Source organism: Oncorhynchus kisutch, linkage group LG2 (genome assembly GCF_002021735.2).
Source record: "Oncorhynchus kisutch isolate 150728-3 linkage group LG2, Okis_V2, whole genome shotgun sequence".
In the NCBI taxonomy this organism is placed as follows: Eukaryota; Metazoa; Chordata; class Actinopteri; order Salmoniformes; family Salmonidae; genus Oncorhynchus; species Oncorhynchus kisutch.
In genome coordinates this window covers 75,893,308-75,915,317 of record NC_034175.2, presented here as the reverse complement: position 1 = coordinate 75,915,317, position 22,010 = coordinate 75,893,308, and the positions used below count along the sequence as shown (strand labels likewise).

General features: G+C 45.4%; 1 protein-coding gene across 1 annotated transcript in view; it reads right to left on the bottom strand.

Moving 5' to 3' along the window:
- znf804a (zinc finger protein 804A) overlaps positions 1-21,744 on the bottom strand; it is a 164,572-nt gene extending 142,828 nt beyond the window's left edge. Inside the window, exon 1 of the mRNA XM_031801623.1 lies at positions 20,409-21,744. Within this exon, the coding sequence (XP_031657483.1) occupies positions 20,409-20,519 (111 nt within the window). The 5' untranslated portion in view covers positions 20,520-21,744. The remainder of the gene's footprint in view (positions 1-20,408) is intronic.
- Positions 21,745-22,010: the final 266 nt, after the last annotated feature.

The window sequence follows — 22,010 nt, the reverse complement described above, 5'->3', positions numbered from 1 at the left end:
ACACACAGTCTTGTGCAGCTAACCTTGTGGGGACACACAATTCAGTGATATTCAAAATAAAGATTTTCCCTAACCCCTAACCCTAAAACGTATCCCAACCCTAACCTTAACCCTAGTTCTTAACCCTAACACTAATTCTAACCTTAACCAAAAACAACTACTAGAAATAGCTTTTGACCTTGTGGGTACTAACAAAATGTCCACAGTTGGTCAAATGTTTGTTTGTTTACTACTCTTGTGGGGACTTCTGGTCCCCACAAGAATAGTTAAACACACACACACACACACTCCTCTCCGACCTGGCAGCCACTCTACAGCCCCAGCTGGCCAAATGACTCAGAAGGGAAATCGATAAAACCATGGAAATAACCCCCCTGCCACATGCATATTCAGGACAGCCAGGGTTGAACGGAGAGAACGGAGAGAAATACCCACTCACACACACACCATGGTTCATTCTCTGTCTGACAGAAGTTATAAATGACAGAGGAGATGTATGAGGACTGAGGCAGGTTTAAACAGGTATTCATTCATCATTCGTTTGTCATAGCAATATAGAGTATTTCCATTGCCTATAGCAGTGGAACCCAAATATATATATATATATTTTTTATATATCTACGGTAAAATAGCTCTTTAGTTCGAAGAGGTTTATGCTCAGGGTGCATCCATGGAGACAAAGAACGATCTGGTTGTTTCTACGGCAAGGGCTGAGGTTCAGCTAAGACCAGAGACATACAGTACCAGATGGTTCAGCTAAGACCAGAGACATACAGTACTAGAGGCTGTGGTTCAGTTAAGACCAGAGACATAAGGTACCAGATGGTTCAGCTAAGACCAGAGACATATAGTACCAGATGGTTCAGCTAAGACCAGAGACATACAGTACTAGAGGCTGTGGTTCAGCTAAGACCAGAGACATAAGGTACCAGATGGTTCAGCTAAGACCAGAGACATATAGTACCAGATGGTTCAGCTAAGACCAGAGACATACAGTACTAGAGGCTGTGGTTCAGCTAAGACCAGAGACATACAGTACCAGAGACATACAGTACCAGAGACATATAGTACCAGAGACATATAGTACCAGAGACATATAGTACCAGAGGCTGTGGTTCAGTTAAGACCAGAGACATACAGTCCCAGAGACATATAGTACCAGAGGCTGTGGTTCAGTTAAGACCAGAGACATACAGTACCAGATGGTTCAGCTAAGACCAGAGACATATAGTACCAGAGACATATAGTCCCAGAGACATATAGTACCAGAGGCTGTGGTTCAGTTAAGACCAGAGACATACAGTACCAGATGGTTCAGCTAAGACCAGAGACATATAGTACCAGATGGTTCAGCTAAGACCAGAGACATATAGTACCAGATGGTCCAGCTAAGACCAGAGACATATAGTACCAGATTGTTCAGCTAAGACCAGAGACATATAGTACCAGATGGTTCAGCTAAGACCAGAGCCATACAGTACCAGATGGTTCAGCTAAGACCAGAGACATACAGTACCAGAGGCTGTGGTTCAGCTAAGACCAGAGACATATAGTACCAGAGACATATAGAACCAGAGACTTTTGTTCAGCTAAGACCAGAGACATAGAGTACCAGCGACAATGGTTCAGTTAAGACCAGAGACATATAGAGAAAGAGATAGGGAGAGAGATGTCTAGAGGTGTGTCTAGAGGTATGTCTAGAAGTATGTCTAGAGGTATGTCTAGAGGTATGTATAGAGGTATGTCTAGAGGTATGTCTAGAGGTATGTATAGAGGTATGTATAGAGGCATGTCTAGAGGTATGTCTAGAGGTATGTCTAGAGGTATGTCTGGAGGTATGTCTAGAGGTATGCATAGAGGTATGTCTAGAGGTATGTATAGAGGCATGTCTAGAGGTATGTATAGAGGTATGTCTAGAGGTATGTCTAGAGGTATGTCTGGAGGTATGTCTAGAGGTATGTCTAGAGGTATGTCTAGAGGTATGTCTGGAGGTATGTCTAGAGGTATGTATAGAGGTATGTCTAGAGGTATGTCTGGAGGTATGTCTAGAGGTATGTATAGAGGTATGTCTAGAGGTGTGTCTAGAGTTATGTCTAGAGGTATGTCTAGAGGTGTGTCTAGAGGTATGTCTAGAGGTATGTCTAGAAGTATGTCTAGAGGTATGTCTAGAAGTATGTCTAGAGGTATGTCTAGAGGTATGTCTAGAGGTATGTATAGAGGTATGTATAGAGGCATGTCTAGAGGTATGTCTAGAGGTATGTATAGAGGTATGTCTAGAGGTATGTATAGAGGTATGTCTAGAGGTATGTATAGAGGTATGTCTAGAGGTATGTCTAGAGGTATGTCTGGAGGTATGTCTAGAGGTATGTATAGAGGTATGTCTATTGCCATCTTACATTTGGAGTTGGAGGGGGGCGGAAACAGATAATGATTTCTTAAGAAAATAGTTTGTTGAGAAAGCTTGTGAAATCTGTCAAATTCTCTATTTACATTTGACACAAAACACTGTCAGACTTTAAAATTTAAAAAAATTTGGACCATAAAACAGATTAAACCAATTAAACATAGTTAACACACTGCATCAGGGGGAGTATTTCTATGGAAGGGAGACTGTTATAATGATTTAAAGCCAAATTAGTTTCTGTTCCCGACAACAACAGGTCAGTATATCACGCTCCTATTAAATGAACGATGCAGTAGTTCAGTATAATGAGTGTTGGAGAAATTAGAGTGGGAAGAGTATCACTTCTCTCTTTTCCCTCTCTCTCTCTCTCTCTCTCTCTCTCTTGCTCTCTCTCTCTCTGTCTCTCTCTCTCTCTCTCTCTCTCTCTCTCTCTCTCTCTCTCTCTCTCTCTATGTCTCTCTCTCTCTCTGTCTCTATCTCTCTCTCTGTCTCTCTCTCTCTCTCTGTCTCTCTCTCTCTCTCTCTGTCTCTCTCTCTCTCTCTCTGTCTCTCTCTCTCTCTCTCTCTCTCTCTCTCGCTCTCTCTCGTAAAACCACTAGTTGAAAGGGCATCTGATCTGATGCTCTTCTGAATGACATCTATATAATGTAATGAGTTGGAAATTATTAACGGGAAGAGAAGAGCTGTCTCTTTTGCTAAGGTCTAAGGATTTCTAAGGGTTTCTACTGAGCTAACGTAGGGAATTGTTTTAAGATGGGTCATTTAGCTTTTTTCTTAAGAATTTTAGGACCCCTGTGGGTATCAAAAAATATATATTTGATGAAACATTGAATTTGGCCCATAGAAACGAATATCAGATTCAAACCTTGGAAAAACAGATACATCAAAACAAAGTATGTTTTGAAGTTAATGTCCTGAGACATAAACTCAGATTACATTTTTTTAAATGTTTATATCAGTACACCTCTGAAGTGGAAATTCCCGATTCTTTTCCACTCATTTTCAGATGAGTTCCCCAGAGAACACCATTGTGTTTGTGAGAGTCTCATTTGTCCGTAAAAGGGTCATATTCGTCTGTAGGCTAAACCATTCGGACACTAAAGACATTTTCGTGACAAGACTGATCTCCGGGATATCTCCTGGTCTGACAAACAGCGCTGTAGCTATGTTACCTTCCACCACAGATGAGGAAGACGTCGGCCAATGCAGTGGATGAAGACCCAGCCCATGCAAAAATACAGATTAACTTTAACTTTAACAGACAGATTTTGATGTTTAAAAAAAAAATATATATATATATATGCTAATTTGAGTTTCACAGGGGGAGCGGACAGGGAAAGCCCGGTTTAGACAATAAACAGATTTTTATGTCATTTATATTTCAACACTATGACAATGGAATAATACTTTGAAATTGTGGAAAAATAAATATATTGCCGTTTTAGTGTAAAAGACCGCCTGAAATTTCAGCCTGGTTTGGTGGGATGAAGCTTTGGCCTGCTTGGTGACATCACCAGGTGGAAAAAATATTTGGTAGACCAATAAAAAATTATTTCTTGAGATTTTTATTTTATTTATTTTTTTACCATTTTAATTGAAAATAATTACAGTAAGGTACTTAATTGTTACCCAGAAATAATTTGATATTGAGATTTAAAAAAAAACGTCTGCATTTGGCCTTTAAACCACCCAGTTCTTAGGCCATCTGATACCTTAGTCTAACTGTTCGGACTGAAATCTACTGCCTCTGATAACAGTGTGAGATCGTTCCAGTGTTGCTGCTGTATTCTGAACATCTCTCTAGGGAAGACATCTTCTGACGTTACTCTGTACTTCACAGCCAGCCAATCACAGTTAACAACCAGCAACACAGTATAACACCCACACCATCAGGCCGACACAGCTTCAAACATATCTAGATGTAAGTTCAATTCCAAAAGCCACTTTGACGACCACTCATTTACCCATGTAAAATAGGACCAGCTTCATGCAGCTGGAGATCTGATAGAAGGACAACTACAGCGGACTGAAAGCCTGTCTTTTTTTAATTTTTTAAAATACACGTTTAAGCTTTAATTTATTATTTCTTTATTTTTAATTTTTACATGAACTCCAAAGCCATAGCGATGAGCACTGATTTAAAATATCACAACATCAGATTCTAAAGAGGTATCTGAAGTAGTAGACAGAACACCAGCAGACGGAACGTAGCCTCGGCTACTTGAACTTTAACTGAATCCTCTCCTGTGCTACGTTTATCTAATGGTGATTATTCTGTGTCTCTGTACTGAGCCCTGCGATGCGTGTTGATGTACTGAGCGAGCGTAGCAGAACTCCAGCTCAGGCTCACGTAGAAAGTACCACTAATTACAGTCCCTGGGGACTCTCTGAGGGGCACTCCATTACCACCACGCAGCAGCATCAAGTCCGCTGTGGTATAACGATGACCACTGGAGCCCTCCTATCCTCCCTTTTTTCCTACCTCCATCCCTGGCTTCATCTCTCACCCCCCCCCTCCCTCTCTCTCTCTCTCTCTCTCTCTTTCATTCTCTCTCTCTCTCCCTGTCTCTCTCTCTCTCTCTCTCTCTCTCTCTCTTTCATTCTCTCTCTCTCTCTCTCTCCCTGTCTCTCTCTCTCTCTCTTTCATTCTCTCTCTCTCTCTCCCTGTCTCTCTCTCTCTCTCTCTCTCTCTCTCTCTCTCTCTCTCTTTCATTCTCTCTCTCTCTCTCCCTGTCTCTCTCTCCCTCTATATATATATATATATCTATATTTCTCACTCTTCCTCCCTATATCTTTCACTCTCTGTCATAATCTCTCCCTATCTCTCTCTCTCTCTCTCTCTCTCTCTCTCTCTCTCTCTCTCTCTCTCCCCATCTCTCTCTATCATTATATCGCTCTCTCTCTCTCTCCCTGTCTATCTCTCCCTATCTCTCGCTATCATATTCATATTCGCTATGCTTTATTTGCATGAAGGAGAAGGTCAGTGTTGCCAAAGCGAAGTGATGCACATACAAATATGAACACAACCTTGACAACTAAAGGAATAGATTTAGCACTAATAATATATAACAGATAAAACAACATAACACACTGTCTCCTAACACAGAGCTGTCCACTAACACACTGTCTCCTAACACAGAGCTGTCCACTAACACACTGTCTCCTAACACAGAGCTGTCCACTAACACACTGTCTCCTAACACATAGCTGTCCACTAACACACTGTCTCCTAACACAGAGCTGTCCACTAACACACTGTCTCCTAACACAGAGCTGTCCACTAACACACTGTCTCCTAACACAGAGCTGTCCACTAACACACTGTCTCCTAACACAGAGCTGTCCACTAACACACTGTCTCCTAACACAGAGCTGTCCACTAACACACTGTCTCCTAACACAGAGCTGTCCACTAACACACTGTCTCCTAACACAGAGCTGTCCACTAACACACTGTCTCCTAACACAGAGCTGTCCACTAACACACTGTCTCCTAACACAGAGCTGTCCACTAACACACTGTCTCCTAACACAGAGCTGACCACTAACACACTGTCTCCTAACACAGAGCTGTCCACTAACACACTGTCTCCTAAACAGAGCTGTCCACTAACACACTGTCTCCTAACACAGAGCTGTCCACTAACACACTGTCTCCTAACACAGAGCTGTCCACTAACACACTGTCTCCTAACACAGAGCTGTCCACTAACACACTGTCTCCTAACACAGAGCTGTCCACTAACACACTGTCTCCTAACACAGAGCTGTCCACTAACACACTGTCTCCTAACACAGAGCTGTCCACTAACACACTGTCTCCTAACACAGAGCTGTCCACTAACACACTGTCTCCTAACACAGAGCTGTCCACTAACACACTGTCTCCTAACACAGAGCTGTCCACTAACACACTGTCTCCTAACACAGAGCTGTCCACTAACACACTGTCTCCTAACACAGAGCTGTCCACTAACACACTGTCTCCTAACACAGAGCTGTCCACTAACACACTGTCTCCTAACACAGAGCTGTCCACTAACACACTGTCTCCTAACACAGAGCTGTCCACTAACACACTGTCTCCTAACACAGAGCTGTCCACTAACACACTGTCTCCTAACACAGAGCTGTCCACTAACACACTGTCTCCTAACACAGAGCTGTCCACTAACACACTGTCTCCTAACACAGAGCTGTCCACTAACACACTGTCTCCTAACACAGAGCTGTCCACTAACACACTGTCTCCTAACACAGAGCTGTGTCACTAACACACTGTCTCCTAACACAGAGCTGTGTCACTAACACACTGTCTCCTAACACAGAGCTGTCCACTAACACACTGTCTCCTAACACAGAGCTGTCCACTAACACACTGTCTCCTAACACAGAGCTGTCCACTAACACACTGTCTCCTAACACAGAGCTGTCCACTAACACACTGTCTCCTAACACAGAGCCGACCACTAACACACTGTCTCCTAACACAGAGCTGTCCACTAACACACTGTCTCTTAACACAGAGGTGACCACTAACACACTGTCTCCTAACACAGAGCTGTCCACAGAGTCACCCACTGTGTGACCACTAACACACTGTCTCCTAACACAGAGCTGACCACTAACACACTGTCTCCTTACACAGAGCTGTCCACAGAGTCACCCACTGTGTGACCACTAACACACTGTCTCCTAACACAGAGCTGTCCACTAACACACTGTCTCCTAACACAGAGCTGTCCACTAACACACTGTCTCCTAACACAGAGCTGTCCACTAACACACTGTCTCCTAACACAGAGCTGTCCACTAACACACTGTCTCCTAACACAGAGCTGTCCACTAACACACTGTCTCCTAACACAGAGCTGTCCACTAACACACTGTCTCCTAACACAGAGCTGTCCACTAACACACTGTCTCCTAACACAGAGCTGTCCACTAACACACTGTCTCCTAACACAGAGCTGTCCACTAACACACTGTCCCCTAACACAGAGCTGTCCACTAACACACTGTCTCCTAACACAGAGCTGTCCACTAACACACTGTCTCCTAACACAGAGCTGTCCACTAACACACTGTCTCCTAACACAGAGCTGTCCACTAACACACTGTCTCCTAACACAGAGCTGTCCACTAACACACTGTCTCCTAACACAGAGCTGTCCACTAACACACTGTCTCCTAACACAGAGCTGTCCACTAACACACTGTCTCCTAACACAGAGCTGTCCACTAACACACTGTCTCCTAACACAGAGCTGTCCACTAACACACTGTCTCCTAACACAGAGCTGTCCACTAACACACTGTCTCCTAACACAGAGCTGTCCACTAACACACTGTCTCCTAACACAGAGCTGTCCACTAACACACTGTCTCCTAACACAGAGCTGTCCACTAACACACTGTCTCCTAACACAGAGCTGTCCACAGAGTCACCCAATGTGTGACCACTAACACACTGTCTCCTAACAAAGAGCTGTCCACAGAGTCACCCACTGTGTGACCACTAACACACTGTCTCCTAACACAGAGCTGTCCACTAACACACTGTCTCCTAACACAGAGCTGTCCACTAACACACTGTCTCCTAACACAGAGCTGTCCACAGAGTCACCCACTGTGTGACCACTAACACACTGTCTCCTAACACAGAGCTGTCCACAGAGTCACCCACTGTGTGACCACTAACACACTGTCTCCTAACACAGAGCTGTCCACAGAGTCACCCACTGTGTGACCAATTAACACACTGTCTCCTAACACAGAGCTGTCCACAGAGTCACCCACTGTGTGACCACTAACACACTGTCTCCTAACACAGAGCTGTCCACTAACACACTGTCTCCTAACACAGAGCTGTCCACAGAGTCACCCACTGTGTGACCACTAACACACTGTCTCCTAACAATGAGCTGTCCACAGAGTCACCCACTGTGTGACCACTAACACACTGTCTCCTAACACAGAGCTGTCCACAGAGTCACCCACTGTGTGACCACTAACACACTGTCTCCTAACACAGAGCTGTCCACAGAGTCACCCACTGTGTGACCACTAACACACTGTCTCCTAACACAGAGCTGTCCACAGAGTCACCCACTGTGTGACCACTAACACACTGTCTCCTAACAATGAGCTGTCCACAGAGTCACCCACTGTGTGACCACTAACACACTGTCTCCTAACACAGAGCTGTCCACAGAGTCACCCACTGTGTGACCACTAACACACTGTCTCCTAACACAGAGCTGTCCACAGAGTCACCCACTGTGTGACCACTAACACACTGTCTCCTAACACAGAGCTGTCCACAGAGTCACCCACTGTGTGACCACTAACACACTGTCTCCTAACACAGAGCTGTCCACAGAGTCACCCACTGTGCGACCACTAACACACTGTCTCCTAACACAGAGCTGTCCACTAACACACTGTCTCCTAACACAGAGCTGTCCACTAACACACTGTCTCCTAACACAGAGCTGTCCACTAACACACTGTCTCCTAACACAGAGCTGTCAACAAACACACTGTCTCCTAACACAGAGCTGTCCACTAACACACTGTCTCCTAACACAGAGCTGTCCACAGAGTCACCCACTGTGCGACCACTAACACACTGTCTCCTAACACAGAGCTGTCCACAGAGACACCCACTGTGCGACCACTAACACACTGTCTCCTAACACAGAGCTGTCCACTAACAAACTGTCTCCTAACACAGAGCTGTCCACTAACACACTGTCTCTAACACAGAGCTGTCCACTAACACACTGTCTCCTAACACAGAGCTGTCCACTAACACACTGTCTCCTAACACAGAGCTGTCCACTAACACACTGTCTCCTAACACAGAGCTGTCCACTAACACACTGTCTCCTAACACAGAGCTGTCCACTAACACACTGTCTCCTAACACAGAGCTGTGTCACTAACACACTGTCTCCTAACACAGAGCTGTCCCACCACTAACACACTGTCTCCTAACACAGAGCTGTCCACTAACACACTGTCTCCTAACACAGAGCTGTCCGACCACTAACACACTGTCTCCTAACACAGAGCTGTCCACTAACACACTGTCTCCTAACACTGAGCTGTCCACTAACACACTGTCTCCTAACACAGAGCTGTCCACAGAGTCACCCACTGTGTGACCACTAACACACTGTCTCCTAACAATGAGCTGTCCACAGAGTCACCCACTGTGTGACCACTAACACACTGTCTCCTAACAAAGAGCTGTCCACAGAGTCACCCACTGTGTGACCACTAACACACTGTCTCCTAACACAGAGCTGTCCACAGAGTCACCCACTGTGTGACCACTAACACACTGTCTCCTAACACAGAGCTGTCCACAGAGTCACCCACTGTGCGACCACTAACACACTGTCTCCTAACACAGAGCTGTCCACTAACACACTGTCTCCTAACACAGAGCTGTCCACTAACACACTGTCTCCTAACACAGAGCTGTCCACTAACACACTGTCTCCTAACACAGAGCTGTCAACAAACACACTGTCTCCTAACACAGAGCTGTCCACTAACACACTGTCTCCTAACACAGAGCTGTCCACAGAGTCACCCACTGTGCGACCACTAACACACTGTCTCCTAACACAGAGCTGTCCACAGAGACACCCACTGTGCGACCACTAACACACTGTCTCCTAACACAGAGCTGTCCACAGAGACACCCACTGTGTGACCACTAACACACTGTCTCCTAACACAGAGCTGTCCACAGAGTCACCCACTGTGCGACCACTAACACACTGTCTCCTAACACAGAGCTGTCCACTAACACACTGTCTCCTAACACAGAGCTGTCCACTAACACACTGTCTCCTAACACAGAGCTGTCCACTAACACACTGTCTCCTAACACAGAGCTGTCAACAAACACACTGTCTCCTAACACAGAGCTGTCCACTAACACACTGTCTCCTAACACAGAGCTGTCCACAGAGTCACCCACTGTGTGACCACTAACACACTGTCTCCTAACACAGAGCTGTCCACAGAGACACCCACTGTGCGACCACTAACACACTGTCTCCTAACACAGAGCTGTCCACTAACACACTGTCTCCTAACACAGAGCTGTCCACTAACACACTGTCTCTAACACAGAGCTGTCCACTAACACACTGTCTCCTAACACAGAGCTGTCCACTAACACACTGTCTCCTAACACAGAGCTGTCCCACTAACACACTGTCTCCTAACACAGAGCTGTCCACTAACACACTGTCTCCTAACACAGAGCTGTGTCACTAACACACTGTCTCCTAACACAGAGCTGTCCCACCACTAACACACTGTCTCCTAACACAGAGCTGTCCACTAACACACTGTCTCCTAACACAGAGCTGTCCGACCACTAACACACTGTCTCCTAACACAGAGCTGTCCACTAACACACTGTCTCCTAACACTGAGCTGTCCACTAACACACTGTCTCCTAACACTGAGCTGTCCCACCACTAACACACTGTCTCCTAACACAGAGCTGTCCACTAACACACTGTCTCCTAACACAGAGCTGTCCACTAACACACTGTCTCCTAACACAGAGCTATCCACTAACACACTGTCTCCTAACACTGAGCTGTCCCACCACTAACACACTGTCTCCTAACACAGAGCTGTCCACTAACACACTGTCTCCTAACACAGAGCTGTCCACTAACACACTGTCTCCTAACAGAGAGCTGTCCACTAACACACTGTCTCCTAACACAGAGCTGTCCACTAACACACTGTCTCCTAACACAGAGCTGTCCACTAACACACTGTCTCCTAACACAGAGCTGTCCACTAACACACTGTCTCCTAACACAGAGCTGTCCACTAACACACTGTCTCCTAACACAGAGCTGTCCACTAACACACTGTCTCCTCACACAGAGATGTCCACTAATACACTGTCTCCTAACACAGAGCTGTCCACTAACACACTGTCTCCTAACACAGAGCTGTCCGACCACTAACACACTGTCTCCTAACACAGAGCTGTCCACTAACACACTGTCTCCTAACACAGAGCTGTCCACTAACACACTGTCTCCTAACACAGAGCTGTCCCACCACTAACACACTGTCTCCTAACACAGAGCTGTCCACTAACACACTGTCTCCTAACACAGAGCTGTCCACTAACACACTGTCTCCTAACACAGAGCTGTCCGACCACTAACACACTGTCTCCTAACACAGAGCTGTCCACAGAGTCACCCACTGTGTGACCACTAACACACTGTCTCCTAACACAGAGCTGTCCACAGAGTCACCCACTGTGTGACCACTAACACACTGTCTCCTAACACAGAGCTGTCCACAGAGTCACCCACTGTGCGACCACTAACACACTATCTCCTAACACAGAGCTGTCCACTAACACACTGTCTCCTAACACAGAGCTGTCCACTAACACACTGTCTCCTAACACAGAGCTGTCTACTAACACACTGTCTCCTAACACAGAGCTGGCCACTAACACACTGTCTCCTAACACAGAGCTGTCCACTAACACACTGTCTCCTAACACAGAGCTGTCCACAGAGTCACCCACTGTGCGACCACTAACACACTGTCTCCTAACACAGAGCTGTCCACAGAGACACCCACTCTGCGACCACTAACACACTGTGTCCTAACACAGAGCTGTCCACTAACACACTGTCTCCTAACACAGAGCTGTCCACTAACACACTGTTTCTAACACAGAGCTGTCCACTAACACACTGTCTCCTAACACAGAGCTGTCCACTAACACACTGTCTCCTAACACAGAGCTGTCCGACCACTAACACACTGTCTCCTAACACAGAGCTGTCCACTAACACACTGTCTCCTAACACAGAGATGTCCACTAACACACTGTCTCCTAACACAGAGCTGTCCACTAACACACTGTCTCCTAACACAGAGCTGTCCGACCACTAACACACTGTCTACTAACACAGAGCTGTCCGACCACTAACACACTGTCTCCTACCACAGAGCTGTCCACTAACACACTGTCTCCCAACACAGAGCTGTCCACTAACACACTGTCTCCTAACACAGAGCTGTCCACTAACACACTGTCTCCTAACACAGAGCTGTCCGACCACTAACACACTGTCTCCTAACACAGAGCTGTCCACTAACACACTGTCTCCTAACACAGAGCTGTGTCACTAACACACTGTCTCCTAACACAGAGCTTTCCCACCACTAACACACTGTCTCCTAACACAGAGCTGTCCACTAACACACTGTCTCCTAACACAGAGCTGTCCGACCACTAACACACTGTCTCCTAACACAGAGCTGTCCACTAACACACTGTCTCCTAACACAGAGCTGTCCACTAACACACGGTCTGCTAACACAGAGCTGTCCACTAACACACTGTCTCCTAACACAGAGCTGTCCACTAACACACTGTCTCCTAACACAGAGCTGACCACTAACACACTGTCTCCTAACACAGAGCTGTCCACTAACACACTGTCTCCTAACAAAAAGCTGTCCACAGAGTCACCCACTGTGCGACCACTAACACACTGTCTCCTAACACAGAGCTGTCCACTAACACACTGTCTCCTAACACAGAGCTGTCCACTAACACACTGTCTCCTAACACAGAGCTGTCCACTAACACACTGTCTCCTAACACAGAGCTGTCCACAGAGTCACCCACTGTGTGACCACTAACACACTGTCTCCTAACACAGAGCTGTCCACAGAGTCACCCACTGTGTTACCACTAACACACTGTCTCCTAACACAGAGCTGTCCACTAACACACTGTCTCCTAACACAGAGCTGTCCACAGAGTCACCCACTGTGCGACCACTAACGCACTGTCTCCTAACACAGAGCTGTCCACTAACACACTGTCTCCTAACACAGAGCTGTCCACTAACACACTGTCTCCTAACACAGAGCTGTCCACTAACACACTGTCTCCTAACACAGAGCTGTCCACTAACACACTGTCTCCTAACACAGAGCTGTCCACTAACACACTGTCTCCTAACACAGAGCTGTCCACAGAGTCACCCACTGTGTGACCACTAACACACTGTCTCCTAACACAGAGCTGTCCACAGAGTCACCCACTGTGTGACCACTAACACACTGTCTCCTAACACAGAGCTGTCCACTAACACACTGTCTCCTAACACAGAGCTGTCCACTAACACACTGTCTCCTAACACAGAGCTGTCCACAGAGTCACCCACTGTGTGACCACTAACACACTGTCTCCTAACACAGAGCTGTCCACAGAGTCACCCACTGTGTGACCACTAACACACTGTCTCCTAACACAGAGCTGTCCACAGAGTCACCCACTGTGTGACCACTAACACACTGTCTCCTAACACAGAGCTGTCCACAGAGTCACCCACTGTGTGACCACTAACACACTGTCTCCTAACACAGAGCTGTCCACAGAGTCACCCACTGTGTGACCACTAACACACTGTCTCCTAACACAGAGCTGTCCACTAACACACTGTCTCCTAACACAGAACAGTCCACTAACACACTGTCTCCTAACACAGAGCTGTCCACAGAGTCACCCACTGTGTGACCACTAACACACTGTCTCCTAACACAGAGCTGTCCACAGAGTCACCCACTGTGTTACCACTAACACACTGTCTCCTAACACAGAGCTGTCCACAGAGTCACCCACTGTGTGACCACTAACACACTGTCTCCTAACACAGAGCTGTCCACAGAGTCACCCACTGTGTGACCACTAACACACTGTCTCCTAACACAGAGCTGTCCACTAACACACTGTCTCCTAACACAGAGCTGTCCACTAACACACTGTCTCCTAACACAGAGCTGTCCACAGAGTCACCCACTGTGTGACCACTAACACACTGTCTCCTAACACAGAGCTTTCCACAGAGTCACCCACTGTGTGACCACTAACACACTGTCTCCTAACACAGAGCTGTCCACAGAGTCACCCACTGTGTGACCACTAACACACTGTCTCCTAACACAGAGCTGTCCACAGAGTCACCCACTGTGTGACCACTAACACACTGTCTCCTAACACAGAGCTGTCCACAGAGTCACCCACTGTGTGACCACTAACACACTGTCTCCTAACACAGAGCTGTCCACTAACACACTGTCTCCTAACACAGAGCTGTCCACTAACACACTGTCTCCTAACACAGAGCTGTCCACAGAGTCACCCACTGTGTGACCACTAACACACTGTCTCCTAACACAGAGCTGTCCACAGAGTCACCCACTGTGTTACCACTAACACACTGTCTCCTAACACAGAGCTGTCCACAGAGTCACCCACTGTGTGACCACTAACACACTGTCTCCTAACACAGAGCTGTCCACAGAGTCACCCACTGTGTGACCACTAACACACTGTCTCCTAACACAGAGCTGTCCACTAACACACTGTCTCCTAACACAGAGCTGTCCACTAACACACTGTCTCCTAACACAGAGCTGTCCACAGAGTCACCCACTGTGTGACCACTAACACACTGTCTCCTAACACAGAGCTGTCCACAGAGTCACCCACTGTGTTACCACTAACACACTGTCTCCTAACACAGAGCTGTCCACTAACACACTGTCTCCTAACACAGAGCTGTCCACAGAGTCACCCACTGTGCGACCACTAACACACTGTCTCCTAACACAGAGCTGTCCACTAACACACTGTCTCCTAACACAGAGCTGTCCACTAACACACTGTCTCCTAACACAGAGCTGTCCACAGAGTCACCCACTGTGTGACCACTAACACACTGTCTCCTAACACAGAGCTGTCCACAGAGTCACCCACTGTGTGACCACTAGCACACTGTCTCCTAACACAGAGCTGTCCACAGAGTCACCCACTGTGTGACCACTAACACACTGTCTCCTAACACAGAGCTGTCCACAGAGTCACCCACTGTGTGACCACTAACACACTGTCTCCTAACACAGAGCTGTCCACAGAGTCACTCACAGTGTGACCACTAACACACTGTCTCCTAACACAGAGCTGTCCACAGAGTCACCCACTGTGTGACCACTAACACACTGTCTCCTAACACAGAGCTGTCCACAGAGTCACCCACTGTGTGACCACTAACACACTGTCTCCTAACACAGAGCTGTCCACTAACACACTGTCCCCTAACACAGAGCTGTCCACTAACACACTGTCTCCTAACACAGAGCTGTCCACAGAGTCACCCACTGTGTGACCACTAACACACTGTCTCCTAACACAGAGCTGTCCACTAACACACTGTCTCCTAACACAGAGCTGTCCACAGAGTCACCCACTGTGCGAACACAAAGAACATGTAGACTGAGACATCTCCCTCTTTTGTATCCAAACTCTTTCTGGAAATGAGGACTTTTGTGTTGCAGGTAGGTGTCTTTCCTTTCTTTTCACTGAACATGTAGTGTAGTATCTCTAACTGTTTGACAGAGATATTTTTGAAGAAGCATTTCAATTTAAATTACACATATGTTCTGACTGGTTTTCAATTATTCATTTTTTTCACTTTAATTTGAATCCATATTGTTTAGCCTTTTTTTCTCGTTTATTGGGGTTGATCTGACTAGTCCTTTCGTCTATAACGCCTCCTTAATTCTCTGCCATGTTTCATTACGGTGAGTTTTTTTAGAGGATATACAATCAGATGATCAGTCGTTTATCGATCAGATGATCAGTCGTTTTATCGATCAGATGATCAGTCGTTTTATCAATCAGATGATCGGTCGTTTTATCAATCAGATGATCGGTCGTTTTATCAATGCGATGATCGGTCGTTTTATCAATCAGATGATCAGTCGTTTTATCAATCAGGTGATCAGTCTTTTATCAATCAGGTGATCAGTCGTTTTATCAATCAGATGATCCGTCGTTTTTCAATCAGATGATCAGTCATTTTATCAATCGGATGATCAGTCGTTTATCGATCAGATGATCGGTCGTTTATCAATCTGATGATCAGTCATTTTTTCAATCGGATGATCCGTCGTTTATCGATCAGATGAGCAGTCGTGTATCAATCAGATGATCAGTCGTTTATCAATCAGATGATCAGTCGTTTGAACCATTTGTGTCATCGTTGATTGTCCATGTTTCAAGTCGATATTTGTAATGCTATGTAGAACGGATAAAGAGCACAACACCACAACGTTCCAGCTGTGTGTGTACTTATTATATTATGTAATAATTATTATATTATTATTATTATTATATTATTATTATTATATTATTATATTATTATTATTATATTATTATTATTATATTATTATATTATTATATTATTATATTATTATATTATTATATTATTATTATATTATTATATTATTATATTATTATATTATTATATTATTATATTATTATTATATTATTATATTATTATATTATTATATTATTATTATTATTATTATTATTATATTATTATATTATTATTATTATATTATATGATTATATTATTATATTATTATTATTATTATTATTATATTATTATATTATTATTATTATATTATTATATTATTATTATTATTATTATTATTATTATATTATTATTATATTATTATTATTATTATTATTATTATATTATTATATTATTATTATTATTATTATTATTATATTATTATTATTATTATTATATTATTATTATTATTATATTATTATATTATTATTATTATTATTATATTATTATATTATTATTATTATTATTGTTATTGTTATTATTATTATTATTATTATTATTATTATTATATTATTATTATATTATTATTATTATTATTGTTATATTTCAAAATGTTTCTTTGTTTAACAGTGGATTGCTTGATCTGTGGGACAATCTGTCATCATTGTGCGTGTTATCATGTGTTGTAGCAGGTTTTAAGAGATCAAATAAATAGACAATATGTTAGTATTTATAATATATGTGTACATATATTTAGGTTATTCTCTATCATCAGTCTCTAGGCTACATACGAATACATCGGTAGTTTACCATGTCAACTGTAGTACATGGCTGTTTTACTCCAGTAGTTTAGAGTAGATTGGAGTCACCTCTCTCCGTCCCCTCTCTCCGTCCCCTCTGTCTGTCCCCTCTCTCCGTCCCCTCTCTCCGTCAACTCTGTCTGTCCCATCTCTCCGTCCCCTTTGTCTGTCCCATCTCTCTGTCTCTCTCTCTGTCTCATCTCTCCGTCCCCTCTGTCTGTCCCATCTCTCCGTCCCCTCTCTCTGTCTCATCTCTCCGTCCCCTCTCTCTGTCTCATCTCTGTCTGTCTCTCTCTCTCTCTCTGTCTGTCCCATCTCTCCGTACCCTCTCTCTGTCTCATCTCTGTCTCTCTGTCTCATCTCTCTCTCTCATCTCTCTCTCTCTGTCTCTCTCTCTCTCTGTCCCATCTCTCCGTCCCCTCTCTCTGTCTCTATCTCTGTCTCTCTCTGTCTCATCTCTGTCTCTCTCTGTCTGTCCCATCTCTCCATCCCCTCTCTCTGTCTCATCTCTGTCTCTCTCTCTGTCTCTCTCTCTCTCTGTCTTTCCCATCTCTGTCTCTCTCTCTGTCTCATCTCTGTCTCTCTCTATCTCTCTATCTCTGTCTGTCCCATCTCTCCGTCCCCTCTGACTGTCCCATCTCTCCGTCCCCTCTCTCTGTCTCATCTCTGTCTCTCTCTCTATCTCTCTCTCTCTGTCTGTCACATCTCTCCGTCCCCTCTCTCCGTCTCATCTCTGTCTCTCTCTCTATCTCTCTCTGTCTGTCCCATCTCTCCGTCCCCTCTCTCTGTCTCATCTCTGTCTCTCTCTCTATCTCTCTCTCTGTCTGTCCCATCTCTACGTCCCCTCTGTCTGTCCCATCTCTCCGTCCCCTCTCTCTGTCTCATCTCTGTCTCTCTCTCTATCTCTCTCTCTCTGTCTGTCACATCTCTCCGTCCCCTCTCTCCGTCTCATCTCTGTCTCTCTCTCTATCTCTCTCTGTCTGTCCCATCTCTCCGTCCCCTCTCTCTGTCTCATCTCTGTCTCTCTCTCTATCTCTCTCTCTGTCTGTCCCATCTCTACGTCCCCTCTGTCTGTCCCATCTCTCCGTCCCCTCTCTCTCTCTCTCTCTCTCTCTCTCTCTCTCTCTCTCTCTCTCTCTCTCTCTCTCTCTCTCACAGTATATTTACAGTGGCTGTGTGTGGTGCTGGCAGGACGGGACATCCCCCATCACCCCCGTCCTCTGCTCCCGGCCTCTAAGTAATTCTAGATTAAATGACATCAGGTCTCCCCCGCAGTGAGAGATGGAGTGAAACGATAACCCTGAGGGGTGGAAGTTAGATGGAGCCTTGGTAATGGCCCAGAGCACCCAGCCCTGGCCACAGAGAAGGAGAGGTTGCTGCTACAGCTTCCTTCTCAGTGCCTTGACACGCGCTGCTATTCTGTCAAACACAATGTGGGAGACAGAGAACTCATAGAGTGGGAACAGAGCACTTCAATATTTTATGTCCAATAATTTCTGATTTGTTAAAAGAGAGCGTTGTTGGCTTTCAGGAAAGCTCTGTTCTCCTCGACTGACAAAGAGTAGAGAGAGAGAGTTTTTTTTTATTTTTTAGGGAGAGCATGAACAATTTAATCAGCAGCATATTCACATGCTATGAAAAGCCAAGGCACTTCCTCCTTTAAGGAAGTCTTAACTCTTTCATTTAAATGAGATTAGTGTGTGTAGTGAGTAATCCGGGTAGCAGCACTGATAATATCTGGTGTGGGCGATGATCTCTATGACAAACAATGGAGAGATCATACTTTTTGTTTACATAATTAATAGCTCTAAAAAATCTCTCCGAGCAGAAATCTCTAGACGTATTTCTCCTCTCCCCTAATTTCCCCACTGTGTTGCCCCAGATTCCGAGTTCTGATTGTGGAATTTGCAATGTGTATTCTAGAATGCACGTTTCTGGTTGGGCAAACAGAAGGATTAATTTGCATCACAACTAAACCCCTAGCTACAGTAAAAGGACGATTAAGGACTCAATCCTATGACATCACTTATGACTGCGTGTTTAGAGATTAGCGGCGTGCTCGCCATCCATCTGGTGGGAATTTAGCCACGGTCACTGGACAGAACACGTCCTTCTGTGACACGTTCACCGTTCTGTTCTTGTTCTTGTTCTGTCAGGCAGTCAGGATGGAACATTGGAACTAAAATGAACTCCTTGGGTCTGTGACACGTTCACCGTTCTGTTCTTGTTCTTGTTCTGTCAGGCAGTCAGGATGGAACATTGGAACTAAAATGAACTCCTTGGGTCTGTGACACGTTCACCGTTCTGTTCTTGTTCTGTCAGGGAGTCAGGATTTATTTTTTATTTTATCTTTGTTTAACTAGGCAAGTCAGTTAAGAACAAATTCTTATTTTCAATGACGGCCTAGGAACAGTGGGTTAACTGCCTGTTCAGGGGCAGAACGACAGATTTGTACCTTGTCAGCTCGGGGATTTAAACTTGCAACCTTCCGGTTACTAGTCCAACACTCTAACCACTAGGCTACCCTGCCGCCCCATGGATGGATGGAACATTGGAACTAAAATGAACTCCTTGGGTCTGTGACACGTTCACCGTTCTGTTCTCTATGTCGACCGGTACATTTGAACACAATGAACTCTCTCTGTGTTGTAGCACAACAGCTTACCGAATCCAGCAGGCTAGTGTTTCTACATTTACATACCTTTACTCAAAATGTCTTTCAGGGGAGAAACAAGAGGTAAAGGAAAGAGTCCAATGCCCTTGTGAAAACAGAGTAAGATAGAGAGTCATGCTGGACACAACAGAGTAAGATAGAGAGTCACGTTTGACGTCTTACTCTTTGCTTCCGAGTCAAACTAAGTTCTGGAAGGCTTCCGTCCCACCCATCATAGCAGTGAACACGAGCACGACGTACTCACAAAACACAACGAGAAAGTAATAAACAAAAACAAAGTTTTTTTTAAAGTCACTAGTTCTTACCAAGTTCTTGTTGCCATTCTTGCTGAGGGGTCCGCGGAAAACTCCCTTGATGTTCCTGAAGTGGCCGTTGCTGAGGTGAGTAGAGCTGATGACTATGTAGTAGCAAGCCATGAGGCACAGAGCTTCCACTGAGCGCAACAGACAAACAGTCAAGAGTCACGAGAAGACAACGAAGAAGTCGTACAGAGTGTGAGATCTAGAGAACCTGTAGCCGAGTCGTTTTTTTAAACAATGCCGTTCCCTGCGCTGACAAGTCAGATTCTAACGTCTCAGATCTAATAGACCCGAACAGAACTCCTGTGGACAGACCTGCTACGTGCTGTCGGTGTCCGCCACTGCTCTGATCAAAACCCTGCGGTCAGTCCTTCAGTCAGGGGTTGAGAGAGGGCTTCCTCATGTCAGTGAAGAGAATATTCCTGGATTATCACTGGAGCAGAAGCATAGTCCGTCAGTCTGTCTCTCTGAGTCACTTCAGTCAGTCTGTCTCTCTGAGTCACTTCAGTCAGTCTGTCTCTCTGAGGCACTTCAGTCAGTCTGTCTCTCTGAGCCACTTCAATCAGTCTGTCTCTCTGAGTCACTTCAGAGTCAGTCAGTCTGTCTCTCTGAGCCACTTCACTTAGTCTGTCTCTCTGAGCCACTTCAGTCAGTCTGTCTCTCTGAGTCACTTCAGAGTCAGTCGGTCTGTCTCTCTGAGCCACTTCACTTAGTCTGTCTCTCTAAGCCACTTCAGAGTCAGTCAGTCTGTCTTTCTGAGCCACTTCAGTCAGTCAGTCTGTCTCTCTGAGCCACTTCAGAGTCACTCTGTCTCTCTGAGCCACTTCAGAGTCACTCTGTCTCTCTGAGCCACTTCAGAACTGTGTTGCTGCGTGGGCTTTGTTTCCTTCTTCCAGCTCTTTCAGGTTCTCAGCAGCAGTTTTCTTCTTTCCCTCGTTCCTTTCCTTCTCCTCTTGCATGGAGCTCAGGCAGTCGCAGCAGAGAAACAGAAACACAACAAGCTGCTCGGTGCTTCAGTCGGTAGATCCGTAGCCCTGGTCCAGCCTCTGCTTCCCTCACTCCACTGAACCCGTCTTCAGGGGGCTCCCGCTTTCTCTCAGAGTCTCTGTCTGAGTGCTGGCTGGAGGTAGAGGAGATGCTGCACAGTCGTGGCAGCTGTGGCGGTAGAGGCTTGCCGTAGTGACAGAAACAGGCATGGTGCTGTAGTGTTTTCTGTTTTCCGGTCCAGTGCAGTGAGCCAATGGAAGAGAGCCACTGGTCTGATGGCGAGGATAGGGCTGGAGAAGTGCATCTGTCACACCGCCTGCTCTCCCGCCTTCCTCTCTCTCTCTCTCTCTCCCTCTCTCTCCTCTCTCTCTCTCTCTCTCTCCCCCCTCTCTCTCTCTCTCTCTCTCTCTCCTCTCTCGCCACTGAGTCATGCCCCCTGCTCCCCAGCCAACAGGATTCAGCAGATCTCTCTCTCTCTCTCTCTCTCTCTCTCTCTCTCGCACTCTCTCTCTCTCTCTCCACACACAATACGCACACGCACACCCGCACACACAAATACACACACACACGCACACACAAATACACACAACGCACACACAAATACACACACACACCACACGC